General features: G+C 41.3%; 2 protein-coding genes across 2 annotated transcripts; both read left to right on the plus strand.

Moving 5' to 3' along the window:
* The first annotated feature begins 1,275 nt into the window (after positions 1-1,275).
* On the plus strand, positions 1,276-2,222 carry LOC128236798 (uncharacterized). The gene is made up of 2 exons (XM_052951908.1): positions 1,276-1,434; positions 2,034-2,222. Exons 1-2 carry the CDS (start codon positions 1,276-1,278, stop codon positions 2,220-2,222), a joined length of 348 nt encoding a protein of 115 aa, XP_052807868.1.
* A 1,471-nt stretch (positions 2,223-3,693) lies between these two features.
* Positions 3,694-6,200, plus strand: LOC128236800 (scavenger receptor cysteine-rich type 1 protein M160-like). The gene is made up of 3 exons (XM_052951911.1): positions 3,694-3,700; positions 5,447-5,675; positions 6,023-6,200. The coding sequence occupies exons 1-3, from the start codon at positions 3,694-3,696 to the stop codon at positions 6,198-6,200; spliced, it is 414 nt and encodes a 137-aa protein (XP_052807871.1).
* Positions 6,201-13,524: the final 7,324 nt, after the last annotated feature.

A 13,524-nucleotide genomic window follows, 5' to 3' on the forward strand; every position in this document is an offset into this window, starting at 1 on the left:
ACTGACTCATTCCGTTACAGACCCATCCCATTACTTACCCATTCCGTTACAGACCCATTCCATTGCTGACCCATTTCGTTACTGACCCATTCCGTTACCGACCCATTCCGTTACCGACCCATTCCGTTACTGACCCTTTCGTTACTGAATCATTTCGTTAGGGACCCATTCCATTACTTACCCATTCCGTTACAGACCCATTCCATGCCGACCCATTTCGTTATCGACCCACTCCGTTACTACACATTCCGTTACCGACCCATTCCGTTACTGACCAATTCACATTACACTTGTTAGTACCATACATTTTCATAACATATTCAAGTTTATTACATATGGTTAACTTTACTTTATGGCACGTGAACGTTTTCTAAATTTATTTAAATTGACACTCTTACATGTTGATCTCTTTTGAGTGATGCACCTTTAGCTAATCACTTACTGTTTACAAGATAGTAACTGTGTATTTTAAAACTCAAAAATATTAAATGATTGGTGAGTGCTAAAAGATTTACTGTGATCTACTTTAGTCTCTTTACCCCCCCCCCCCCCGTGTTTTCTGCACCTTTCTTTCAAATTCAAGTCGGTATCCTTCATAAGAACAATTGTTTTTGACATTTGTTAATCCTTTTTGGTATATCAAAACAATTGTATTAATTGTGGTAAATCTTATTTGGGAGTAAGAGTGTATCTTTAATATACATTCATTTTTATGTTGTATTTGAAAATAATATCTATTATGAACTATCACGGTTATTGTGTATTGGCGATGTACTTTGCACAAGTCGAAATAAATACTTCTGTCTGTCATGTATTGGTGTCTTCGATTCAACTACCATAGAAACACTTGCGTCGCAAGAAAGAACGGAAAATGGACGTGGTTCACGTGACGCGTTAGCCAGTCATTGCTTAACCGTTCAATCCGAGGCAAATTGCAATGTAGACTTAGCAGGACTCCTTCACCCGATGTTGATTTTTAGTCTCCTTTCATAAGAATAATTTACACAAGATTCAGTTATAATATTTACAGGGTAAACATTTGTAAACATCAACGCCTGCTGCATGGTATGTGTTAAATTATTCATTAGCCGATTCTGGTCCAGAATATTACAAGAAATAGCCTTTCATTAAGTTGAAAGTTTTTTTAAAGTCGAATCGATTCTCGCAAAACAAATAACAAAACTCGTTTGTTTAAATACTTAGAATAAAACACGAAGTCTTAAAACTGTCCAAGATACCGTTAGTTAAACATTTAAGTGTTGAGCATATACGACAATGTTGTACATGCTAGCAGTTCTGACCGTCCTCGGGTGGCCGGAGGGTGCGGCGGGTCAGGTGACCACGATGACCATCATCCCGCGCCAGTTCAAGTACGAGAAGGCATGCTTTGATATGTACTACGGGCAGCCGCAGTCCGGATGGGACTATTATGAGGTTTGCGTTTGCTCCATAATATCGTTTAAAATGTTTTTATCTAAGACTAGAAAAGTCGTGCTGAATTTCGATGTAATGATGGTAAATATGATTTTAAATATTATATAAATGTGCGTGAATATGCCGAGAACGCGACCCAACGCTTCGGCGCCAAGTCTAGGACCAGTGTGTGTAAACCGAACTTTGATAAGATGATTAGTTTCATCAAACACTTCTATAAACCTGTTTCCAAAATAGTGTTTTGACAGTGCTCCGTCAGACGGCCGTATTGTGAAAAGGGTTGTCGAAGTGTTTTAAGAAACTAAACCCTCAATCAAACTCTGGTAAAAGAGCGAAGGCGGGGCTCCGTAAGCGGCGTAGACTGTGCTATGTTTCATTTAAAATGGTGAAGAAATAGTGAAGTTATCTTTGTTTAAAGCCTTCAATAGCAGCAAAATATTGCCTTCCGACGTAGCATTTATGACGCAATTTATCACTTGGTATACACACACTGAGGAGTAAAGACTATGGCTATGTAAACCGGCATGGATTTCTTTTAAGCGGGGTATACATTGTTAACTTAAATAAATCTATACAATACTCTGACATTCTTTCTTTAGGTGCGAAGCAAAGCAGCGTGTCAGATGAAGTGTTTCCAGGCGGGACCAACTTGCCTGGCATTTTTCTATCGCCCCACCGCCTCCTGGTGTCGTCTGAACGAAATCAAGCACGAGAATCGCACGGACGTTGGATGTTCTGGGAACGAACTCGTCGACTATGCCGAGGAAACTGTGAGCGATTTGTTTTAGATACTCACTGAATACTTACAACATTCTTTTCAGTTTTATGAACATATGAGGTACGATGATTTATCGAGAGTGGTTTTGAATTCTGAGCGCTCAGCGTCGGCTATTGTGGTAGGTTGATTGTTCGTCGTCCGTCCGTCGCCCGTCCGGTTGATTGTTCGTCATCCGTCCGTCGCCCGTCCGTTTTGATTTTTTTCCTTCAAACAACTTCCTCTCTTTAACCACTGGGATAATTTCAACAACACTTCACAGGAATGTTTCTTGGCTGATCCTCTTCCAGATTCTTTCAATAAAAGTGGTCACATGCAGTACTCTATTTGCCATGGCAACCGAAAGGAAACACTTTGAAATCTTCAATATAGAAACCACTGGCCCAATTTCAAAATAATTTCGCAGATATGTTCCTAAGGTGACCCTGTATGAAACGTCTTCACCCCATGTTGATTCGTAACAAACATGGCTATTAGAGGTCGGAGCTACTTTTTCACTATTTGTCTATGGACAACTTCATTTCAGAACTATTGGCCCTATTTCAAAACAATTTCACAGATCGATATGTTCCTAATGTGATACTCAGTCAAATTGATCCTTCTCTTCATGTTGATTTATATATATTTATTATTATTTTTTATAATAACTTTATTGTTTTACAATCATCTCTTTAGTTACAAGTTATGTAACTCCGACTTAAATATTATAACGGTTATGGCCCTTTGTAACATTTTAAACAAAAACATATTTTTCATGGTTTTATCATTCTCGTACACGAGAGCGAGGATGCTATGCGTACAACAGGCTAGATTTATCATTATCAAACCAATGATAATGAGAATGATTTTTATACGCCCGTTTTAAAACGGGACGTATTCTAGTTTCAAATGTGGCGTTTAGGCGGGCAGGCGGTTGGCGTCCATTATGTTGTCCGACCAATAACTTTAGAAGCCTTTGTCCAATCATGACCAAATTTGGTAAGAACGTGTATTGGCATAAAATATGGTACTAGTTTGATAAATAGCCTTATTTCTTTAGTCGCTCGAGCAAAATCACCCTTTAATTATAGAAATTACCTATTATAGGTATCGTCCGATCAACAACTTTAAGAGCGTTTGTTCAATCAGTTTTTTGGTCTATTTCACCGCATGTTTATGTAACACGTCAACAGCACTAACTTTGGAAATGATTAAGTATTACCATAACCATGTATACGTATATGTATATTTGGATAAAACAAAAATACAGTCGTTGAAACATTTGCCACTGTAGAAATTATTCTTGATTCATTTTTGCAGGAATCAATGTATAACAAGTATCGCATTGACTTGGATCATCTCCAAAATAAAGCTTTGTGGACGGCGAGCAAAACAGTACAGACCAATTAAGTAACAATGGATGCTCCCATTTGTCAAATTAAACCAATTGTAATATTGTTGTACTCGTTTTATTTTAGGACGAACAGCCACTACGATTTGCTCCGATGCCTAGTAAGTTTTTGTTTGGTCTACTGGATGTTCAATACCTTCTGTTAATATAAAATATATTTTTATTAAAAATTCCTACCTCTAAAGGTGCATTCTCTTGTGTATTCTGTTGATAAACATAATTATTGCTCACTATTCTTTAGACATTTTCTTATGCACCAGTCAGTTGTAACCACGCCCCCAGGTCCGGGTAAAAGTGGGGACTTTGACTTTCGGTCCAGCCAAGCCCGGGTAAAGTCCCCGCCCTGCGGAAACGAACTGCTCGTGAGACCCCCGCCAAATGCCCCCGCACCCAAGGGACTCTAGGTAAGGCCCACTTCCCGCTATATTTGGCGGGGAAGACGAAAACACCGTATTCACGCGGCACTGCGGGGCCACATGGAAGGTAAAAACTCGGCCCATTTCCCCGGCTATCTCCGGTATAACCCCGGACCTGGGGGGAGGGGGCGTGGTTACAATTGACTGGTGCATTATTCTAGAGTAAAAATTGTACTCGAGTACAACACAAACATAATAACTTGAGCGCAAGTACAATTTTGTTACTCTAGAATTTTTTTTATATAAAATATTGATTGAATGTTGTTTTTTTAAAAATGATCCGGGAAAAATGCCGTTTTAAAAAGGCAAGACATGTGCAATTATGAATCTTACAGTGCGCTTATGTGGCACAACATGTTAATTCGAGAAATGACTTTTTAACTTTAAAGTATGGTTTCTTTTCAATAAGGTACATGGAAATAACGTATTTTGAAAATTCTTCATTTGTTGTTTTTTAATTACATTTGACTGAACGGATACTGAAATTAGGAAAGTAACTTAAGTTTTATGAATACCAATTCTCGTAAGTTCTTAAGCGCAACAAGTTTACGTAGCTTATTTTATAAGCCAAACTTCTTATTTAATTTCCATTTCACCTTCATAAGGATAATTTCCCTTTCTGTCCGAAACTCATGCTTAAAACTATTATAAGGAATTTTTCGGGAAATGGAGGCCCTGGGCCATGATAACGAACAACCAAAAGTCCAAGTCTAGATTCAGAAAAACATTTTTATGAAGGAACAAAAAAATAAATATTTATCCCATTTTCTTTACAAAAATTATGTCAATAATAGTAAAACATTTATATAGTAATATATTTCAGCAAATTCCACCATCAATGCTTTGATAGAAGGAAAATCGCAATGAAATTTAGTTTTGCCATATTGAGTCTTGAATCTGAACTCAGACTTGAGAGTATTCGTATTCCCCTGGGGCCATGATTACAAACAGTCTCTAGTTCAAGTCTAGACTCAGATTTAAAAAAAAACAACACATTTTTATGAAGGAACAAAAAATCATATTTATCCCATTTCTTTTACAAAAAAATATGTGAATAATAGTAAAACATTCATAAAGTAATATATTTCAGCATCAATGCTTTGATAAAAGGAAACTCACAATGAAATTTAGGTTTTGCCATATTGAGTCTTAAGTCTGAACTAAGACTTGAGATTGTTCGTAATCACTGCCCCTGTTACACTGTACAAACAACTCATGATTATATCGGTACATGTCGACATGCCAACATTCAAATGTTTAAGGTTTACATAGAGCTTTTGACCTTTTGCCCTATAAGTCATACTGTTAACAAGAAGCGTCCTCGATGACTAATGTGATCAGTTATTTGTTTCTTTGTTCGTGGACGCTAGTATAACAGTGTGGCTTTAACACCATCAACCGAAAACTGACTGCATTGCTTTGCATTACTAGAGACGTACTGCACTGTCAATGAAAACTGCACAAACGCCGTGGATGTGGCTGACGGTGAGAGGTGGCGGCTGTGTGATGGTGATGGCCCTGGGAGCTGCAACCCCAGGAAGGGTCGGCTCGAGGTGGAGTACCAGGGCGTCTGGGGCACTGTGTGTGATGATTCGTTTTACGGAGCCATCGGTACCATCAACATGAACATTGCTTGCAGAATGTTCGGCTACATGGGCGGGTACGTGTACAGTTCAGCCAGTTTAATAGGTCTAGATATACGCTCTTCTAGATACTGATGCGTTTAAAGACAATACTATTATATATACTTTACTGAATACAAGCAAGGTCAACCTCCTTATATTAAGAATACTCAATTCAAGTCAATTGTGATTCATCTGCACGAAAGAGTAGACTTCCATGTATATTTTTTTCCAGTTAATATGACGCTTAAAACAATAAATTTCAGAGTCTAAATTTACAGTGTTATTTTGGTATTATCATAATAGCAATCTTACTTAAGTGTAATATCAGAGTATAATTCCATCAGATATGTCAAAGCATCTTATACCCGGATTTTTTTCCCAGAGCCGACTCACTAGCAGACGATTACAACCGTGCCTATTTCGGCGAGGGTGTGGGGACGATCTGGCTGGACGAGGTGTATTGCACGGGTACAGAGACACTGCTGTCCAGTTGCCAGAACATGGGGTGGGGCAACAACGACTGCGGTCACTTAGAGGACCAGGGCATTGTGTGCAATTAAACAGGTGTCCCAGACATGTAGTGTCAGGAGACAAGGACCCTGCAATCTACATGCGCATGACCTGTATCTGCACGATGTGTTTCTAACTGTACCCGATGTACAACTACGTGAATTCTGGATGTCTGATGACCCTATGTTAGTTTGGTATAGTTAGAAAGGTTTTTGTATGTAAAGAAAAAAAACGTGCGAAAAGGGTACCGTAAAAAAATACAAACAAGCATTTTTGGTTCTGAAAATATTGCGGAATAGGTCATTTCATGTCTGCTGTCAGAAGAATTACTGAACCACATAATAGACTCTGATGACGTTGTCTATATTGTTCTTCTGGTCATTTTTACATATAAGTAATTAGCAAGCTAAATACTGTCACATAATAGGGTCACCAGATTTCAAATGTTAACATTATCGCCAATGGCGCATGCAATGACGAGCTTAATTGTACATCGGATACTCTGATTGAATTCGGACATCTGGGGTCGTGTCTATGAAGTATCTTTTACATTCTATACATGAACTTGAATAAACGAGCCTTTCTTAATCATTAAGATATTACTTAGAAAACAACCTCAATAGCTGACACATGTCAGGAGGCGGACCTTTACAAAACCCCGCTTAAGTTGAAATTCTTAATGACTGCCTTTCTGCAATTTCGTTTGCTGTAAATGTAGGTTGTATTCTAATGAACATTATAGTTTTAAACTTTTCATTAGTTGTTTAATATATCTAAACATTTAACTAGATGTATCGCGAATACGACCCCAGAACTCCAATCGTTTTGTATGAACCAAGAAATCAGTTTATAAAAAATGCACTACATGTTATCACAGATGTATTCTTCACAAAAACTAACCAGACCTGACGTCAATGGAGTTTTAGACGCACGATGATTCTTAAGCACGGATATTCTTTTTAAATTTGTGGTATTCGTAGTCGCGCATACGATAGTGGAGCACGTGCATTTTTTGATTATTCCGAAAATCTCGCACGGACTATATAATTTGATAACAAAAGGTTTTGACCGTCAGACTCAAACAAACCGAGATCAAACAAAGATAAGATTTTTTTTTGTAGCAACAAGGGCACCAGAACGGTTTCAAACTCTCGTCTGTTTTTCTGAGTTTGCCAAGGGGCATTACTCAACATTTCAATTAGCCAGAGTTATCTGCATTGCGACTGTTATTGTTATTAGTAAATTTCATATGAGTAGGTTGAATGGCTTTAAGTTTGTACAATTTTACAGTGATTCTGACGTATGTTTGTGACTATTTTCTTGTTACATATTATGCATACACTTTTTGTTGTTGTTGTGGTTTGTTTGCTTAAAAATAAATGTCAAAGTTAGAAAGAATTGCACAATCCCATTGTTTATACAATTTGAGTTTTAATTTATCATTTAAAGTTGTAAACATCATTAATATTACTTTGATTGCATAACATTTCGTTCAAATGTTGACTAAAAAGGAATTTATTACTACAATCAACGATATAAAAACAATTCCACGTTAAACAAACTTTGTACATGTTTTTCTTATTTGTCAAGCGAGATCAATCGATTTATGGTTTCGAGAATGTTTCAATAGCACGTTTTCAAGTAAATTAGAGAAGCAAAACTAAAATATGATAAGAAGTACTGTGTTTTGATTCGAGTAAAATGGATGTTTGCAGATTCGGATTTCATGTGGCACCAGCCGAGTAAAATCAAAATCTGCTGAAATCCATGAGAGTCAAATACGACATTTCGAATTAAAACGCAGAACAAATAAAAAAATAAGTATAAAACTTATGGCTAAAATCCCCCAGACTAAGTGTTTAAAATATAATAATTGAAGGATAAAACGAGGGAAAAGTTCACCTACGACATTCAATCCAATGGATGAACGAAAACATATCTCCGCGGGATTTATGTTGTTTCTTAAGTGTGCAAGACGGTTTGCACGGCACGGTATTATAACATAAAAGAATTCCACCGACAGTGCAGAACTGCTTTTGCCCGATCGCTACATGGATTGTGTCGTATACCTGGGTGGGGTCGTATTCCTGGGTGGGGGTCATATATCTGGGTGGGACTCGTATACCTGGGTCGGATCGTATACCAGGGTGGGGGTCGTATACCTGGGTGGGGTCGTATACCAGGGTGGGGTCGTATACCTGGAAGTGATCGTATTTAGGGGTTGGGTCGTATACCTGGGTGAGGTCGTATTGTTGGGTGGGGTCGTATACCTAGGTTTGGTCCTGCAACACATTGTGGTCGTATACCAGGGTGGGGTCGTATACCAGATGGGTTGGTATTCGACTTTAAGTTATTAAAATTATGATTATACACAACGAGCAGCAACAAGAGCGCTATATATTATTTCAATCACGAGGGTTTGCTGTAGTCCATGGGATACCGATAGTCTGCAGCCTCGACAAAGTTCAGAGGGTTTGTTGGTTCAACAGAAGGTGGCGTTCACTTATTTATAAATTGTAAACCACATCACAGCATTTTGGAATATGGTGATATTAATTTATTTGAGATCGATTGTGAATGCTGGTTTAAGCTGATATAACTCACCATCGAGTACGGATATCCTTTATTTTAGACGCCATGAGCAAGTATCCAACTAACACCTCTTGGGTAAGAGTCGAACACCTATACCATCAGACCACTTTCTACCCCGAAAATATTTCTTTGGCCTGTAGCCTGCCAACCGTGCTGTATGCATCGCCATCGAAACCGTAGCCACAGGGGCCTATACCCTAATATCTTGGAAAGTTGCAAGTCAAGTCAAGTCAATATTGGTTTATTTTCGGATACCGTGTAACATTTAAAACATAAGCTATGTATAGCTTTTTACCGACATGCGACTCCGCGGTTATAGGCTTATCGTTGCCGCGGCCTCAATATCTTGGGAAGATGCGGCTCCGCGGTTATAGGCTTATCGTTGCCGCGGCCCCAATATCTTGGAAAGTTGCGACTAGGGGGTTATAGGCTTATCGTTGCCGCGGCCTCAATATCTTGGAAAGTTGCGACTCCGGGGTTATAGGCTTATCGTAGCTGCGTTCTCACTATCTTGGAAAGTTGCGGCTAGGGGGTTATAGGCTTATCGTTGCCGCGGCCTCAATATCTTGAAAGTTGCGACTCCGGGGTTATAGGCTTATCGTAGCCGCGGCCTCAATATCTTGAAAGTTGCGACTCCGGGGTTATAGGCTTATCGTAGCTGCGGTCTCACCAATATTGAAAGTTGCGGCTAAGGGGTTATAGGCTTATCGTAGCCGCGGCCTCAATATCTTGGAAAGTTGCGACTCCGGGGTTATAGGCTTATCGTAGCTGCGGTCTCACCAATATTGAAAGTTGCGGCTAAGGGGTTATAGGCTTATCGTAGCTGCGTTCTCACTATCTTGGAAAGTTGCGACTCCGGGGTTATAGGCTTATCGTTGCCGCGGCCTCAATATCTTGAAAGTTGCGACTCCGGGGTTATAGGCTTATCGTAGCTGCGGTCTCACCAATATTGAAATTTGCGGCTAAGGGGTTATAGGCTTATTGTAGCCGCGGCCTCAATATCTTGGAAAGTTGCGGCTCCGGGATTATAGGCGTATCGTAGCCGCGGCCTCCAAATCTTGGAAAGTTTCGGCTGCGGGGTTAAAGGCTTTCGGTGGCCGCAGTCTCAATATCTTGAAAAGGTGCGACTCCAGGGCTAAAGGCGTATTGTAGCCGCGGCCTCAATATCTTGGAAAGTTGCGACTCCGGGGTTAAAGACTTATCATAGCCGCAGTCTCAATATTATGAAAAGGTGCGACTCCAGGGTTTAAGGCTTTTTGTAGCCGCGGCCTTAATATCTTGGAAAGTTGCGGCCCCGGGGTTATATGCTTATCGTAGCCGCAGTCTCAATATCTTGGAAAGTTGCGGCTCCGGGGTTATAGGCTTATCGTAGCCGCAGTCTCAATATCTTGGAAAGTTTCGGCTCCGGAGTTATAGGCTTATCGTAGCCGCGGTCTCAATATCTTGGAAAGTTTCGGCTCCGGGGTTATAGGCTTATCGTAGCCGCGGTCTCAATATCTTGGAAAGTTGCGGCTCCGGGGTTATAGGCTTATCGTAGCCGCAGTCTCAATATGTTGGAAAGTTTCGGCTCCGGAGTTATAGGCTTATCGTAGCCGCAGTCTCAATATCTTGGAAAGTTGCGGCTCCGGAGTTATAGGCTTATCGTAGCCGCGGTCTCAATATCTTGGAAAGTTGCGACTCCGGAGTTATAGGCTTATCGTAGCCGCGGTCTCAATATCTAGGAAAGTTGCGGCTCCGGAGTTATAGGCTTATCGTAGCCGCGGTCTCAATATCTTGAAAAGTTTCGGCTCCGGGGTTATAGGCTTATCGTAGCCGCGGTCTCAATATCTTGGAAAGTTGCGGCTCCGGAGTTATAGGCTTATCGTAGCCGCGGTCTCAATATGTTGGAAAGTTGCGGCTCCGGGGTTATAGGCTTATCGTAGCCGCGGTCTCAATATCTTGGAAAGTTGCGGCTCCGGAGTTATAGGCTTATCGTAGCCGCGGTCTCAATATCTTGGAAAGTTTCGGCTCCGGGGTTATAGGCTTATCGTAGCCGCGGTCTCAATATCTAGGAAAGTTGCGACTCCGGAGTTATAGGCTTATCGTAGCCGCGGTCTCAATATGTTGGAAAGTTGCGGCTCCGGGGTTATAGGCTTATCGTAGCCGCGGTCTCAATATCTTGGAAAGTTTCGGCTCCGGGGTTATAGGCTTATCGTAGCCGCGGTCTCAATATCTTGGAAAGTTTCGGCTCCGGAGTTATAGGCTTATCGTAGCCGCGGTCTCAATATCTAGGAAAGTTGCGGCTCCGGAGTTATAGGCTTATCGTAGCCGCGGTCTCAATATCTTGGAAAGTTGCGGCTCCGGGGTTATAGGCTTATCGTAGCCGCGGTCTCAATATCTTGGAAAGTTGCGACTCCGGAGTTATAGGCTTATCGTAGCCGCGGTCTCAATATCTAGGAAAGTTTCGGCTCCGGAGTTATAGGCTTATCGTAGCCGCAGTCTCAATATCTAGGAAAGTTGCGGCTCCGGAGTTATAGGCTTATCGTAGCCGCAGTCTCAATATCTTGGAAAGTTTCGGCTCCGGAGTTATAGGCTTATCGTAGCCGCAGTCTCAATATCTTGGAAAGTTTCGGCTCCGGAGTTATAGGCTTATCGTAGCCGCGGTCTCAATATCTTGGAAAGTTGCGGCTCCGGGGTTATAGGCTTATCGTAGCCGCGGTCTCAATATCTTGGAAAGTTGCGGCTCCGGGGTTATAGGCTTATCGTAGCCGCGGTCTCAATATCTTGGAAAGTTTCGGCTCCGTGGTTATAGGCTTATCGTAGCCGCGGTCTCAATATCTTGGAAAGTTGCGGCTCCGGGGTTATAGGCTTATCGTAGCCGCAGTCTCAATATCTTGGAAAGTTTCGGCTCCGGAGTTATAGGCTTATCGTAGCCGCGGTCTCAATATCTTGGAAAGTTGCGGCTCCGGGGTTATAGGCTTATCGTAGCCGCGGTCTCAATATCTAGGAAAGTTGCGGCTCCGGAGTTATAGGCTTATCGTAGCCGCGGTCTCAATATCTTGGAAAGTTGCGGCTCCGGAGTTATAGGCTTATCGTAGCCGCGGTCTCAATATCTTGGAAAGTTGCGGCTCCGGAGTTATAGGCTTATCGTAGCCGCAGTCTCAATATCTAGGAAAGTTGCGGCTCCGGGGTTATAGGCTTATCGTAGCCGCGGTCTCAATATCTTGGAAAGTTTCGGCTCCGGGGTTATAGGCTTATCGTAGCCGCAGTCTCAATATCTTGGAAAGTTTCGGCTCCGGGGTTATAGGCTTATCGTAGCCGCGGTCTCAATATGTTGGAAAGTTTCGGCTCCGGGGTTATAGGCTTATCGTAGCCGCAGTCTCAATATCTAGGAAAGTTGCGGCTCCGGGGTTATAGGCTTATCGTAGCCGCAGTCTCAATATGTTGGAAAGTTTCGGCTCCGGGGTTATAGGCTTATCGTAGCCGCGGTCTCAATATCTTGGAAAGTTTCGGCTCCAGGGTTATAGGCTTATCGTAGCCGCGGTCTCAATATCTTGGAAAGTTTCGGCTCCGGGGTTATAGGCTTATCGTAGCCGCGGTCTCAATATCTTGGAAAGTTTCGGCTCCGGGGTTATAGGCTTATCGTAGCCGCGGTCTCAATATGTTGGAAAGTTTCGGCTCCGGAGTTATAGGCTTATCGTAGCCGCAGTCTCAATATCTAGGAAAGTTGCGGCTCCGGGGTTATAGGCTTATCGTAGCCGCAGTCTCAATATCTAGGAAAGTTTCGGCTCCGGGGTTATAGGCTTATCGTAGCCGCGGTCTCAATATGTTGGAAAGTTTCGGCTCCGGAGTTATAGGCTTATCGTAGCCGCAGTCTCAATATCTAGGAAAGTTGCGGCTCCGGGGTTATAGGCTTATCGTAGCCGCGGTCTCAATATGTTGGAAAGTTTCGGCTCCGGAGTTATAGGCTTATCGTAGCTGCGGCCTCAATATCTATGAATGTTGCGGCTCCGGGGTTATAGGCTTATCGTAGCTGCGGCCTCAATATCTATGAATGTTGCGACTCCGGGGTTAAAGGTTTATCGTAACCGCCGTCTAAATGGCGATGGGGTCGAGGTTTATTATACCAAGAAACTGTTACCGGCTGTGACACATGACATTACCTACATGTACCTAACAGATTCTCACATAATCCGATGTTTCTTAAGCAACATTTTAGCAAAAGAAGTATTTTTCTTTACGTCTTTCTAAAAAGGAAACAACATCGTGATATTGAACCAGAGACGTTTTCTTTCCTGTACGATTTTTTATATTTCTCAAGACATTGTCATAATATTATAATTAAAGTTCAAATAGTTATATTGCATGAATGGCTCTGTAACACACGTTAATAAACTGGAAACGCATTTGGAAAACAAATCGGTGACCAGTGCCATGGTCGTTGTGTATTTTTCTCTGCCAGACCTTTTTTAATAGTTGTAATTACATTGTTTTTTGGAAAGTTCATCCCAAAATTTCCCTACAAAACAGGACAGTGCAAACTAGTACATTACAAATTATACATGTTTTTTTCATTAATCATTTCAATTCAGCAATCTTAATTCCTCTTCAAATAAACATGTATTGTGTATGTCAATATATACTCAGTAGATGTCATACGAGGGATGAACGCAGTTAAAATAGTTTTTAATCTTCTATGACAGTATCACTGCATGTTGTGCTTCTCCGTAGAATCGTTGTACGTCAATAGATGAAAAGGTAAAACCTAGCCTTACTTTTTATATCAATCTTTTTTATGACAGC

This window comes from Mya arenaria, chromosome 6 (genome assembly GCF_026914265.1).
Source record: "Mya arenaria isolate MELC-2E11 chromosome 6, ASM2691426v1".
NCBI lineage: Eukaryota > Metazoa > Mollusca > Bivalvia > Myida > Myidae > Mya > Mya arenaria.

Bases quoted from the DNA above. Each gene is read 5' to 3' on its own strand.
- LOC128236800 (XM_052951911.1), top strand. The intron at 5,676-6,022 runs GTACGTGTACAG...TTTTTTTCCCAG, and splicing joins ATGTTCGGCTACATGGGCGG to AGCCGACTCACTAGCAGACG.
- LOC128236798 (XM_052951908.1), top strand. From the start codon at position 1,276: ATGTTGTACATGCTAGCAGTTCTGACCGTCCTCGGGTGGCCGGAGGGT. The intron at 1,435-2,033 runs GTTTGCGTTTGC...TTCTTTCTTTAG, and splicing joins CCGGATGGGACTATTATGAG to GTGCGAAGCAAAGCAGCGTG.